General features: G+C 38.9%; 1 protein-coding gene across 3 annotated transcripts in view; it reads left to right on the plus strand.

Moving 5' to 3' along the window:
- PATJ (PATJ crumbs cell polarity complex component) overlaps nucleotides 1–12938 on the plus strand; it is a 325916-nt gene that overhangs the window by 24215 nt on the left and 288763 nt on the right. For all 3 annotated transcript variants that reach the window (XM_072649698.1, XM_072649699.1, XM_072649701.1), the window contains exons 8-11: nucleotides 2013–2234; nucleotides 5017–5119; nucleotides 11520–11611; nucleotides 12508–12652. In XM_072649698.1, the coding sequence (XP_072505799.1) occupies nucleotides 2013–2234; nucleotides 5017–5119; nucleotides 11520–11611; nucleotides 12508–12652 (562 nt within the window). The remainder of the gene's footprint in view (nucleotides 1–2012; nucleotides 2235–5016; nucleotides 5120–11519; nucleotides 11612–12507; nucleotides 12653–12938) is intronic.

Consider the following 12938-nt stretch of genomic DNA (forward strand, 5'->3'; position numbering starts at 1 on the left):
CAGATAATGCTTTTCTGGTGCATTATCTCAGGCACCCTGTGGGGACAGTTGTTCCTTTGAAGTTCCAGATCTGAGCTCTAGTCATCTCTCCTGATGAGTGATCCATCCATCAGGGATTCAGTGAACCAAGAAGGCTCTGCGGCTTAGCGGAAGTGACATAGGCAGATTTGGGCTCAGGGTCAGGGTCAGGGCTCTCAGCTGAGAGACCTGTCTCAAAGTCAAAGGAAGGATCTGCCTGGACAGAAGGGAGAGGGGTCTCCCTCCTGGAAGAGCTTCAAGCAGAGGCTGGGTGAAGGACAGCTGAAGAGCAGAGTCAATTTTTATAGTACAGGGGATGTTGCTTTGGGGTAAGGGGTTGGATTGGGTAACTAAGTGATTTTATTTGAGGTTTAGATTTATTTATGTTTCCCTATCTATCTAGACCTCTGATTGCATTCTTGTGGGGAACTCCCGAGTTAGGTCAAATCAACAAGCCCTATGAAAAGAACTCCTGATGCCGTTTGGGAGCCCATCCAAAGCTTATAGTCTCAGAGAGTAGTCTGGGGCACTGGGAAGTTAGATGACTTTTCCCATGGTCGTGTAGCCAGTCAGTTTCAGGACTCGATTCCAAGTCTTCCTTACTCTAGGCAGAGGCCCCCATCCACTGTACCATGCTGCCTTTTGAACTTTGATGACTGGAATTAATTCAACAAGAGAGCTATAGTTTGTGTGTGATGCTATTAACCTAGCCTTGGGCAAGGTATTTGATAACATATCTTAGTATACGTTTATTGACTGATCACCTCCTAATATTTCTGCAGAGAAGATGGTGGGGAAGTGGACTAGATGATGATATAGTTTGATAGATTCAGAACTGGTTGAATGGCTTCAAAAAGAAATCCTCAGAGATCAGTGTCATGTATGGTCTCCGGTGCCCCAGGAATCTGCCTGGTTCTGTGCTCATTACCATTCTTTATAGGTACCTTGCAAAGGTGAATGGGCAGTATACTTATCTAAATTGCCAGTGAAGGGGAGAGTTAACACACTGGATGTCAGAGCCAGGATTCTCAAGATCTTGACAGGCTAGATGCATAGGCGGGGAACCTATGTGGCCTTGAGGCTACATGTGACCCTCTAGGTCCTCAAGTGCAGCCCTTTGACTGAATCCAAACTTCATAGAACAAATCTGGGATTTGTGAAGTTTGGATGTAATCAAAGGGCTGCACTTGAGGACCCAGAGGGTCACTATGTGGCCTAGAGGTCATAGGTTCCCCACCCTTGGAGAGCATTGAACTGAATCTAATGACAGAATTCGGTAGGAAAGAAAATGTGTTTCATTGAAGTATAAAAAAAAAATTACTTTCTCAAGTGCATTTTGGGAAAAGGATGGTTGATCAGTAGTTTTTCTGAAAGATATATGGAAGTTTCAGTGGATTTCAGGCTAAAGGTGAGTAGAAGAATGATATGACAGCCAAAATAAATTATGAGAATTTGGGCTGCATGAGAGATATAAATAATGTCTTAGAACTAGAGGACTCAAAGTCTTGTTCTGGGTCCTGTGCTATCACACCTCATATGGAGTATGGTGCTTCATTCTGGGAACCGGAGTTTAAGAAAGACTTGGGTAAACTGGAGAAGAGCTACCAGGAAGGCAGCCAGGTTAATAAAATGGGAAGCAGAATCATACATTTGAAAGAGGACAAATCCTACGTGTGTGTGTGTGTGTGCATGTGCACGCATGTGTGCACACGTCTTAATCTGATGATATATAATATATAAACTGTCTGGCTTCAAGGAGTTTCCATTTTGTTCGAGAGAAGGATTCAACACATGTATAGATGTATAAGGTAAGACACCAAGTAGTACAAAGGAATTTCAGTTCTGCTCTCACAATGTAATCTCTTTGAGTGGGGGTTAATGCCTTGCTTGCCTCTTTTCCCAGCACTTTGCAGTATCTGGAACATAGTAAATAATGTTTTTTAAAATTCATTCATTCATTCATTTTCTGTTTCCTTGGCTCATGCCCCTTGAAGAATGGGAAGCTTCAGACAGGGGACCACATCTTGAAGATTGGCGACACAAATGTACAAGGGATGAGCAGCGAGCAAGTTGCTCAAGTCCTGAGGAACTGTGGGAATTTGGTGAGGATGGTGGTGGCGAGAGACCCCATTGGGGAAATTTCTGTGACTCCTCCAACTCCACCAACTTTGCCTGTTGTTACACTGCCTTCGGTTCCTCCATACAGCCAGAGCTCGGTGAGTACACGTTTCCATTTTCAATCTTTTAAGCTAAATTTGCATAAAGGCCCATTTGACAATGCTTTTTTCTCTCTGGTCACTACTGAAATAGGGTAGCCATACTTATGAATCACACGGATAGACTCAGGATTTTGGAAAAGGAGAAGAATAAAAGGGGAAGGCAGAGAAAAAATGGGTAGGATTAAGAGAAAGCTCAAGGAGGAAGAAAGGGAGGAAATTTGTATGTGCTGGCAAGTCTGGGCCCATCAGTGATGAATTCAGAGGTCACTTTCACACAGTGCCTGGCACATAGTAGGTGCTTAATAAATGCTTCTTGATTGGGCTTGACTTTCAAGCCTCTTGCATCAGAGCTGGCTTCCTGATGTGGAATCATCCATAGAGTAAGTACAGCTGGGAAGGGATTTGGAGGTCATTTAATCCAGCTCCTCATTTTACAGATGACAAAACTGAGACTGAGAAGAGTGAAGTGACTTGCCCCAGATCAGATCGGTAGTAAATGTTCAAAGTGCGATTGGAATCAAACTCAGAGCTCTTTTCCACTGTGATATGTTATATCCACAAGTGCTGGTCTGACCAGTAGAGCTAAGTTTACATTCTGACTTGGCCGATAATTGTGTGACCTTAATTAGTTCACTTAGGGAGTCACTTTGCCTACCTCAGCCTTAGTTTCCTCATCCATAAAATAGGGGGATAATTTGACTAGATCAGGAATTCTCACCCTGGAGTCTGTGAATTTCTTTTAAAAAATATTTCGATAATCATATTCCAGTATAAGTGCTTTTCTCTGTAATTTATTTTGTGTATCCAGTGCTTCGCACAGTTACAGACACATAGGAGTAATTTAATAAATGACCGTTGACTGACCGCATTTTTTTTTATTTCATTAAAAAATTAATATTTAATTTTATTTTTTTTGGTTGATTAGATATTTCCCAATTACATATAAGCATTTTTTTTTTTTTTTAGCATTTTGAGTCCCAAATTCTCTCCCTCCCTCCTTCCCTTCTCTTCTTTGAGAAAGCTAACAATTTTTATTACATGTGTGAAGTCATGAGAAACATTTCCATATTGGCCAAATTGGCAAAAGAAAACACAGACAAAAACCCCCAAGAAAAGTAAAGTAAAAAAAACCACTCCAGTCTGCATTCAGAGTTCATCAGTTCCCTCTCTGGAGGTGGGAGATCATTTTTTCAACATGGAACCTTTGTATTTGTCTTGAATCATTGGACTGACTGCATTTAACAGCAGTGTTCTAAGATGGGCTGCAGAGGCTTGGTCAGACTGCCAGTAGTTAAGTCCAGTTAATTTTACAGGCAAGAAAGCAGAAGGTCATCAGAGATTGAGTGACTTTACACAAGGTCACATGGCTAGTAGCATCAGAGGTGAGATCGCAACCCAGATCCTGTGAATCGTAATCAAAGCACACTTGAGACTAAAGGGTTAAAGACAAAATAAAACCACCTTTGTCTCTCTCTTGGTGGGTCTCAAATCCTGAGGGGCATTTAGGTGCCTTTTCTTTCAGTGTACTTTGTCATTGCTTCCAGGACAGCAGTTATTCTTGTTATGGCCACTCCCTCTGCTATTACAGATAGCGATTCCTCTATGGCTCAGATGACTTGGAGTCCTTTCTATTCCACAAACAATGACTGATAAAACTAGTGAGATCCTTTCCTTATGAAATGTTGGGAAATTCAGATATTTGTGTTTGAGAAGTAGCACATACATGATGAAGGCAAGGTTGCCCGATGGAAATCCTGGAACCAGAAAGTGATAGAGGGCCGGGTGTTGGGGAAGGAGATGGGACAAATAAAAACAGCTGGATAAGAGGAGAATAGGGAGAGCACATGCTTCCCCCTGCCCCAAGTGCCTGGTGATGGCTGGTGATTTTGTTGCTACTTAACTGAAGAGCAACTTCATAAGGAACAGATCCTTTAGCTTTGATTTCTAGAGGTTCATGGACCCCTAGAGTGGTTCTTTGTGCTAGGATTTAGCCTCTTTAAGACTTGTGATTTGTTAATTTTTTTACGAATTTATTTATATGTGTCCTGCTCCTTGCTGCATCCTTCCCCCACTCCCATACCATGCATTCTGGGGAGAAAAAAGAGAGGTTTTTTTGGAAGTTATTTAAATGTTTTTCTTCACTTTTCCTTTTTTGTTAAATTTTTAAAGGTTTCAATTTAAATTGTTTTAATTTTAAAAAACCTTTTAAAAAAGTGCTTTGATTTCCATTCAAAATAGTTTTGTGATGATTCCTTCCCCGTCTCTTCTTCGTGATATTATAAATCCAAAGGAATGCAACAATTTATTTATTTATTTTAGCTCAGCCACTGGGATAATATTTTTAGCCCAAGCTGTAATATAGTATTTTTGATATTTAGTTTCAACTTAAGGTCCTTTCTTCCCTCAATTTAATGTATTTTCCTTTTTTAATTTCAATCATTATCTGACCTCTAATTCTATTGTATAACATCCCTATGAAAAGACTTCTTTGAAGAAAAAGATCTTGGAAAAGTAGAGCGTATTTTCACAGTGACATAGGTATATATTATCATTGACAATTTACTTAACTTCCTCATTTGTAAAAAGAAAGGGTTCTGACTTTCCCACACAAGATATGTGATATGTATGTCTGAGTCACTTCAATTCTCTAGATCTCAGTATGCCCACTTGTAAAATGAAAGGGTTGCACTGGATGACTGTGGAGGCTTCTTCACCACTCTATGATCCTCTGGTATTATATGCCATGATTATCGATTGAAATTGGCTTTTTCCTCTTCAGGTTGATGCCTCTCTTTTTGATACTTATGATGTTGAACTCACTAAAAAGGATGGCCAAAGTCTTGGCATTACGATCATTGGGTATGCTGGGTCCTCGCATGCAGGTAAATGCCTTTTGTTTTTTACTTGGAAGTTTTCTTGGATGATTTTCAAGTTCGGAGTACAATTCCTTCAGTACCTTTGACTTTTGGACATTGAGGAACAAAATCCATGAATGTGTCATAAAAGTGAATTACTTCTAATGAAGGACAACTGAGAATTGAGATTCATCCTTTGAGCTGTTATCTCCTCAGTACATAGTAAACACTTAGTTAATGTACTGTCTTTCCCTTTCTTCCTCCCTTCTTTCCTCCTTCATTCCATCTCTAGCATGCATGTATATATCCATCCATCCATCCTTCTATCCATCCCTATCTGCCTGATTATAATAGGCAGCACCAGAAAGTTTTATAGTGCTGGTGCTGATTAACATATGATTTCTCCCTTTTTTAACCTTTTGTTTTTCAATTAATAAGCATTTTTTCTTTCATTCCTATCTCCATTTTAAAAAGAGAAATGAAAAACAAAACATTTGTAACAAATATGCATAGACAAGCAAGACAAATCTTCACATGGACCACGTTGAAAATATTTGTCTCATTCTGCACCTGGAATCCTTTCTGTCAGGAGCTGGGTAGCTCCTGATAGTTATCAATTTTAGTACTGGATGAGAACTCGACAGTTAAAATGTAGGTAGAGGTAGAGCAGTACAATGTCAAAGGACCCTAATTCAAATCCTGCCTCTTGTCACTCTGGGGAACTTTGAACACGTCATTTCCCCCTCTGAGCTTTCATTTTCTCATCATCAACGTTATCATTATCCTTGTCCTCACTAGGATTTACATTAGAGCTTTAAGGACTTTTACAAATATGATCTTATTTGATCATATGTGGGCTGGCTTATTATTATCCTCATTTCACTGAGTACAAAACTAAAGTGGATCAAATTTAACTAACTACCCAAAGAAAGTCTACCCAATCCCTTGAAGGTCTTCCAATGGACAGGATATCAATAAAAATATTACTGTCAATCTCTTCATTAGTACATTATAAATATATATTTCATTAAATCAGGAAAGTGAAGTATCCTTTTCTGATGAAGTTTCCTGAATTCCCCTGGACTTCCTATGTCTGACCCCTTGGGCTACAATGCTCAACCCCAGAACTTTTTTTGAGCACAGGAACACAGCTACTGAAGGATACTTGCATGCTGGTCTCCAAGTGAAAACAGAAAGACAGTATTTTTAATGCTGAGATGAAACACACAACACCTCTACTCTCATATATTTTTAGAATAACAATTTCAAAATCTAGAAAAATATGATTTTTTTTAATGTTAGAGCAAAATAGTTTGACTTTACATATACTATCAGATTTAGTAGATATTACTTTTGCTTATTCTCGATTGTTTTCTTTTTTTAATTTTAAGGAATGGCTCTCTAGATGGGGCAGGGAGGGGATTTATTAGAAAATCAAGTGGGGAAAATAAATAAATATTTTTAAGGAAAAGAAAAATATACTTTGAAAACTTAAAAATCACTTTTTGGGCTACATACTTCGTAATAGAGATGTGAGGGACTCAGATACAGATTAAGACAAATATTTTTTGGACATGGCCAAGGCAGGAATTTTGCTTGATTATGCATATAAAGGAGGAGGGAGAAAGAAAAATGGGTTTTTATTATTTTAAAAAATAAAATTTAATTGAAAAATCATATGCTGATGATTGTAGATGATTGGTGACTATTCTAACAATTCTTTTTATTTTGTGAAATATTTCTACATATAAAATTTTAAAAAACAATTAATTAAACTTTTGAATTCATCATTATTTCCTTTGCTCCTAACTTTCCCCCATCCTTGACAAGACAAGCAGTTTAATATTGATTATACATGTAAAATCATGCACAACATTTCCATATTAGTCACGTTGCAAAAGAAAACAAACAAAATAATAAAAATTTAAAAATATAAAAAAAGCCAACTCAAGTTCACATGAAAAAATGGAGCTAGAGAGCATTTTTTATTTAGGAGTCTTTTGGAGTTGTCTTGGACCATTGTTTTGATCAGAGTCTTTCAGAGTGGCTCTTCCTTACAATGTTGCTATTACTGTGTACAATGTTTCCTTGGTTCTGCAGACTTCACATTGCATCAGTTCATGGAAGTCTTCCTAGGTTTTTCTGAAACCATCCTGCTCATCATTTCTTACATACTGCAGCCTGTTCAGTCATTCCACAATTGATGGGCATATACCTTCAGTTTCCAATTCTTTACAACCATAAAAAAGAACCAGTAGAAATATTGGTACAAATAAGTAGAAATAATGGTACAAATGCATCTTTTTTTTCTTTTCTTTGATCTCTTTGGAATACAGACTTTGTATTGCTGGGTCAAAGGGTATGGACAGTTTTATAGCTCTTTGGGCATAGTTCCAAATTGTTCTTCCGAATGGTTGGATTAGTTCAGAACTCCTCCAACAATGCTGCATTTGTCATTTTACTGTTCTGTCCTCTTAGCCAGTCTGAGAGGTATAAGATGGTCCCTCAGAGTTGTTTTAATTTGCATTTCTCTAATCAATAGTGATTCCAAGCATTTTTTCAGGCAATTATGGATAGCTTCATTGTCTTCTCCTGAAAACTGCCTGTTCATATTTTTTGACCATTTATCAACTAGGGAGATGGCTCTAATTTTTATAAATTTGTCTTAGTTTCCCTTTATGTTTTTGAAATGAGGCCTTTATCAGAGAAAGTTATTGCAAAAATTTTTCCCCAGCTTCCTGTTTTCTTTCTGATTTTGGCTGCATTCGTTTTATTTGGTAGCTCTAAGATTCTTAGTGATTCTGTGTGATTTGTGGAAAGACATAGGTCAGAAAAGCTCCCACTGTCTCCTGGAAGGGGGTGTGTCCCTCATCACTGACTTGATCAGAGCCTCTTCTAAGTACCCTGAACTAAGGGAGGGGAGAAATAGCTATTGCCAGCAAGAGTCAGAAACAAAGGTCAGACAGTCTTAGCTGGTTTATGGTTAGAAATATGGAAGGTCAGGTTCACAGAGTCAGCACTTAGTGCTGGAGTAGAACTTGGAGCACGTCTTGCCCAGCTTCCTCATATTACAGACAAGGAAACTGAGGCCCAGAGGAGTTGAGGGACTTGCTCCAGATCATATAAGATAGAAAGTGAGTGTGCTGGCCCTTGAGCCCACATTTCTGGCTCCAAATCTAGCCCTCTTTTGACTGCTCCAGGATTATATGTAATTGATTTTTTAAAAAATTGATAGTCTTGCTTGCTCATAGCAGGTGGAAAAATTAGGGATGCTAATATATTCAGAGTTCTGAATAATTCCTGTCAGGCCCACCTAGTGCCCTTTTAGCCTAATGAAATACCTGTTTTTAAATCTTTTAGTTTCTTTCTTAAGTGCCTCTCACCCCCTTTTCTGAATTTGGAAATGCAAATGAATTCCAAAATAGCTAAATATGGGTTGTGTATTTGCGTACTTCCATTTAGGAAAAATTGCTGTTTGCATTTGAAGACAGTCATTTTTTCCTAAGACTTTTTGGAGAAAGAGCGTCTGATTTTCTGAGCTTGGCTTCCATCCATCCATCCATCCATCCATCCATCCATCCATCCATCCAAATACCTATTTAATGACTGCTCATTTGGTCTTTCATTCATAGTATGTGCAGGACATTTTTACTAGCCATTGCAAGAGAAACCACAGAAGTAGAAGACAAAAGAAAGACTTCCCCTAAATATTGCTCTTTGATGAGTAACTACAACATCACCTCCTCCTAGGAGATTGAGGAAATGTAGAAGATATTTTAGCATGTCTTGCTGTTCTAAAGAACAGAGAGAGAAAGAGACGAAAATTCTTTCATTCTACTAGAAATTAGAGGCAGTCAGGAGTGAACATGAAAGCTAGAGCAGATATTGAACTGAATATCTAATGAAGAGTTGAATAGTTTTGTGGAATTTTTTTCTTCCTCTTTTTAAAATTCTGTGTTTTAAGGAATGACTCCATGGTTGGGAGGAACAGGAGGGATATAGGGGGAAATGCATATGACATAAAAATAAAAGGTAAGAAAAAATATTTAAAAGAAAACCTTGCCCAAATCATACCTTTGCCATATGCTATTTTTTAAAAAATGTATATATCCCATTTTTGGGGTACCTTTTTAAAACACCTTACAGATGTATCACAACCAACACTCTTCCCCTAAGTATGACTGTGAAAACACTAAAGCAGAATTTCCTAAAGGTACATCTGGATTACTTTGTTAACAGATCTCTCTGTCATGTGGCTCGTTCCTTGTCTCAATAGTTTTATGCAGTTTCATATTGACATTCCTCTTTATGGTTGATGTGTTGTCCACTTTCCTTGGGGTAGACAATATGGGCAGTTCAGATTTCACCTCCACACTCATTCCCTTTTTCCATTGATTTAGGTGGGAACAGGGTACCTGTTTTCACAATTCAAAGGGTGTCATTTAAAGAGAGGTCAACCTTGCTCTACTGGACCTCTTAGAGCAGGTATATAGGGAGAGTGATACTAGTTTAGAGCTGAATTGAACACCATTGCTGGTGTTACAAAGACAGAAAGGAAATTGTTCCTACCCTCAAGGTGCTTACATTTTATTGGAAGAGACAGAATATAAATACAGAAGAATATACAAAATATACCCAAGCTAACTTTTGGAGTGGCTCTACTTAGAAGGATACGGCAAGATATTGTAGGTGACTTGTGAATACTGAAGAAGACAAGGTTATTCTGTGAGACTGAGGGGAAGAGGGAGTGGGCTCTCATGTAAAAGCGCAGGGACAGGAGATGGGGTGCTGTGTGTAAGGAACAAGATTTGTTTGGCTGGACCATGGAGTGCAAGAAGAGGAGTAATGTAGAAGAGGAGTGATATAGAATAAGCCTGCTAGGGTTGGTTGAAGTCATTTTGGGAAGGGCATTAAAAACCCAATGGAAGAATTTGTGTTTGATAATAGAGAGAATAGTGAATCATCAGAATTTATTAAATATGAGAATGACATGGTCAGACTTGCCCTTTTAATAAAATCGCTTTAATGGCTAGGTGGACAATGATTTAGATAGTCTTAGAAATTGAGACACTGAGTGATGGTGAGGAGAAGGGAAGGGATAGGAGAGATATATAGGAGCCAAAATGACAAAACTCGGTCATTATTACAGATGTGAGGTGAGTGAAAGGGAAGAGTCTAGGCTGTGAACTCAAGGGATAGAAAGGAGGGTAGTGTTTTCTTTTCAACTAAAGAAAGTCAGAAGAAGGATGGGTTTGGGGGAAAATAATGAGTTCTATTTTGAACATAGTGAAATTGAGATGCCTTTAGGAAATCCTGGTTGGAATGTCTAAGAGCCGTTTGGGATATGACCACTACTACTAACACTACTACAAATACTACTGTCACCTCTGCTATGGCTAGCTAGCTGAATTCATGTAGTACTTTAAGATGTACAAATTGTCTTATCAATTTGATTGTCACAAAAACTCTATGAGATAGGTACGTAGTTATTCCCATTTGACAGATAAGGACACTTGGGGAGATTGATGTTAGATGAGTTGCCCACGTCACACATGTAATTAGCGTGTGAGGCTGAACTTGAACGCAGGTCTTTTTGACTCCAGGTCCCTCATTCTATCCATTGTGCCACGTAGCTGCTTCAAATTATGAATAGAGCTCAGGAGAGGTTGGATATATAACTTTATGAATCATCCGCATTGAGATGAATACTTTAACCCATGGCACCTAATGAAGCCATCAAGTGAGAGAGCATAAGAGAAAAGAGCCCAAGATAGGACCCTGAGGTTTGCCCACAGGTAGGGGCATGATATGAATAATGATGTGGCAGAAGAGACTGAAAAAATGATCCTCTATGTAGGAGGAGACCCTAGAGAGGTTGGTGTCTTAAGAAGTTAGAGAGGAGAGTACCTGGAAGGTGAGGGTGATCTAAAATGTCAAAGGTTGCAGAAGGGTCAAGGAAATTTGACAATAAAGAGGTCACTGGTAACTTGGAAAGAAATCAGTTCCATTTGAATGAAGAGGTTGGAAACTGGATCTCTGTCATCAGTTGGCCCACGAAAGATGATCAAGTACGTCCTGACTGTCATGTTGATAGCTGGCAGGTTATGGCCAATTTACTGTCCCCCAGAGATAAAATGGATATATTTGGCAATGCAGTTAGTTCCTTGAAACATGCTTTTTAGCTGATTTTTTGTTTGTTTTCATATCACCTTCACTTCCAAATACCAGTCCTCTACCAATGGAAACTTCCATTGTCACAAAGAAGTAAATTAGACCAGCCTGCTGATTGTCACCTTGGAAATATGTTGGACATCGGTTTCATTGTCAGCCCTTCAACTCAGTTACTTCATGTCCTGGAGATGAATATTTGGCAGTCAAGCAATAACTAGTGATTTATTTCTTTTTCATTTCTCTTGTGCCCATTCAGGGGATGTCTCAGGGATTTATGTGAAAAATATAATACCAGGCAGTGCCGCAGATCATAATGGCCAAATTCACGCTCAGGACAGGATAGTTGCTGTAAGTAACCATGTTTAATTTGAGAATTGGGTGAAATTAAAAAAAAATTCTCATTATTATAATATCTCTGTGGGGATGACTTTTTAAGAGTGTGAAGGGGGGTTGGATCGGGCATTCAGCATATTCTGATTTCTTGAAGTTCATCCAACCAAAAAGCTCTTGGAGACCAGGTTTCTACATGAAAAGATGTAGGAAACTTCTCCAAGGTGGAAGGATGGTAGGAGGCTGGTAGGAGGTTTAATACTGCTGGTAGATCCCAAAGTCTATAGTGATGAGCTTCCACTATTGCAATGGGACTTGGATTATTCTTTGGGAAATATACTTGGGGCATAACAGAATAACTAAGAAAGATTGAAGGATCCCCTTTGCTGGAAATTTTTTATTGATCAGTTTTATTATCTCACATAATTGAATTATATTTTTGCTTAGAAATGGATGGATAGATGGCTTCTTGAGACTCTTTGAAGGCTGAAAGAGATCTCTGAGACTTCAGAAATGTGGGGGAACAAGAGTCTGCTTGTCCCAGGACATCACCCAGCCTGCAACCAGGGGATTCCTTTTTATGTTTGATACACATTCCTTTTAGTACAAACTAACCTGCCTCTTTCTATCTAGTCCTCAAAGAATTGGAAAGAGGATCTAGGCTTCATTTCCAGTAGAGTTGTGTCTGAGAAGCTAAGGCTTCCCAACAGCTTATTCCCTAGTGAAACTTTCTAAATAGCACCTACCTCCCAGAATTGTTGTAGGATTGAATGAAATAGTCATTATTGAATGCTTAAAACAGTACCTGACACATTAGTAGGAGTTAATAATTGCTTGTTTCCTTCTTCCTTTCCTCTCTCCCTCCTTCTTTTCCTTCCTCCCTCCCTCCTTTACTTCTTTCCTCCCTTCCACAGGTGGATGGAGTAGACATCCAGGGTTTTGCCAATCAGGATGTTATTGAGGTGTTGCGCAAGGCAGGAAACACGGTACACCTGACTCTAGTACGAGCAAAGGCATCCTCTTCCTTACCTCTTCCTCTTGACAGATCTTTAGATGAAGGTAAATCTTTTTCATGCCTCCCTTTTCCACAAAACTTGTCATTTCAGTGGGGTCATGGCTGTTGGATTTTCCTGGCATTTGTACTTCTGTCCAAATAATCCTGTTTTATGAAATTTGGTGATAAACGAATCCACTCGAATTTATGCTTTCCCTTTCCTAGGCCTCAGTTTACTCACTGTAAAATGAGAAGGTTGAATGAGGGGAATGTTGAGAATCTATGGCCCCAAGATACCTTGGGACCAGTAAGCAACAGTGGAGTGCTCGCCATTTGTTGACCTTGAACTGC

Source organism: Notamacropus eugenii, chromosome 2 (genome assembly GCF_028372415.1).
Source record: "Notamacropus eugenii isolate mMacEug1 chromosome 2, mMacEug1.pri_v2, whole genome shotgun sequence".
In the NCBI taxonomy this organism is placed as follows: Eukaryota; Metazoa; Chordata; class Mammalia; order Diprotodontia; family Macropodidae; genus Notamacropus; species Notamacropus eugenii.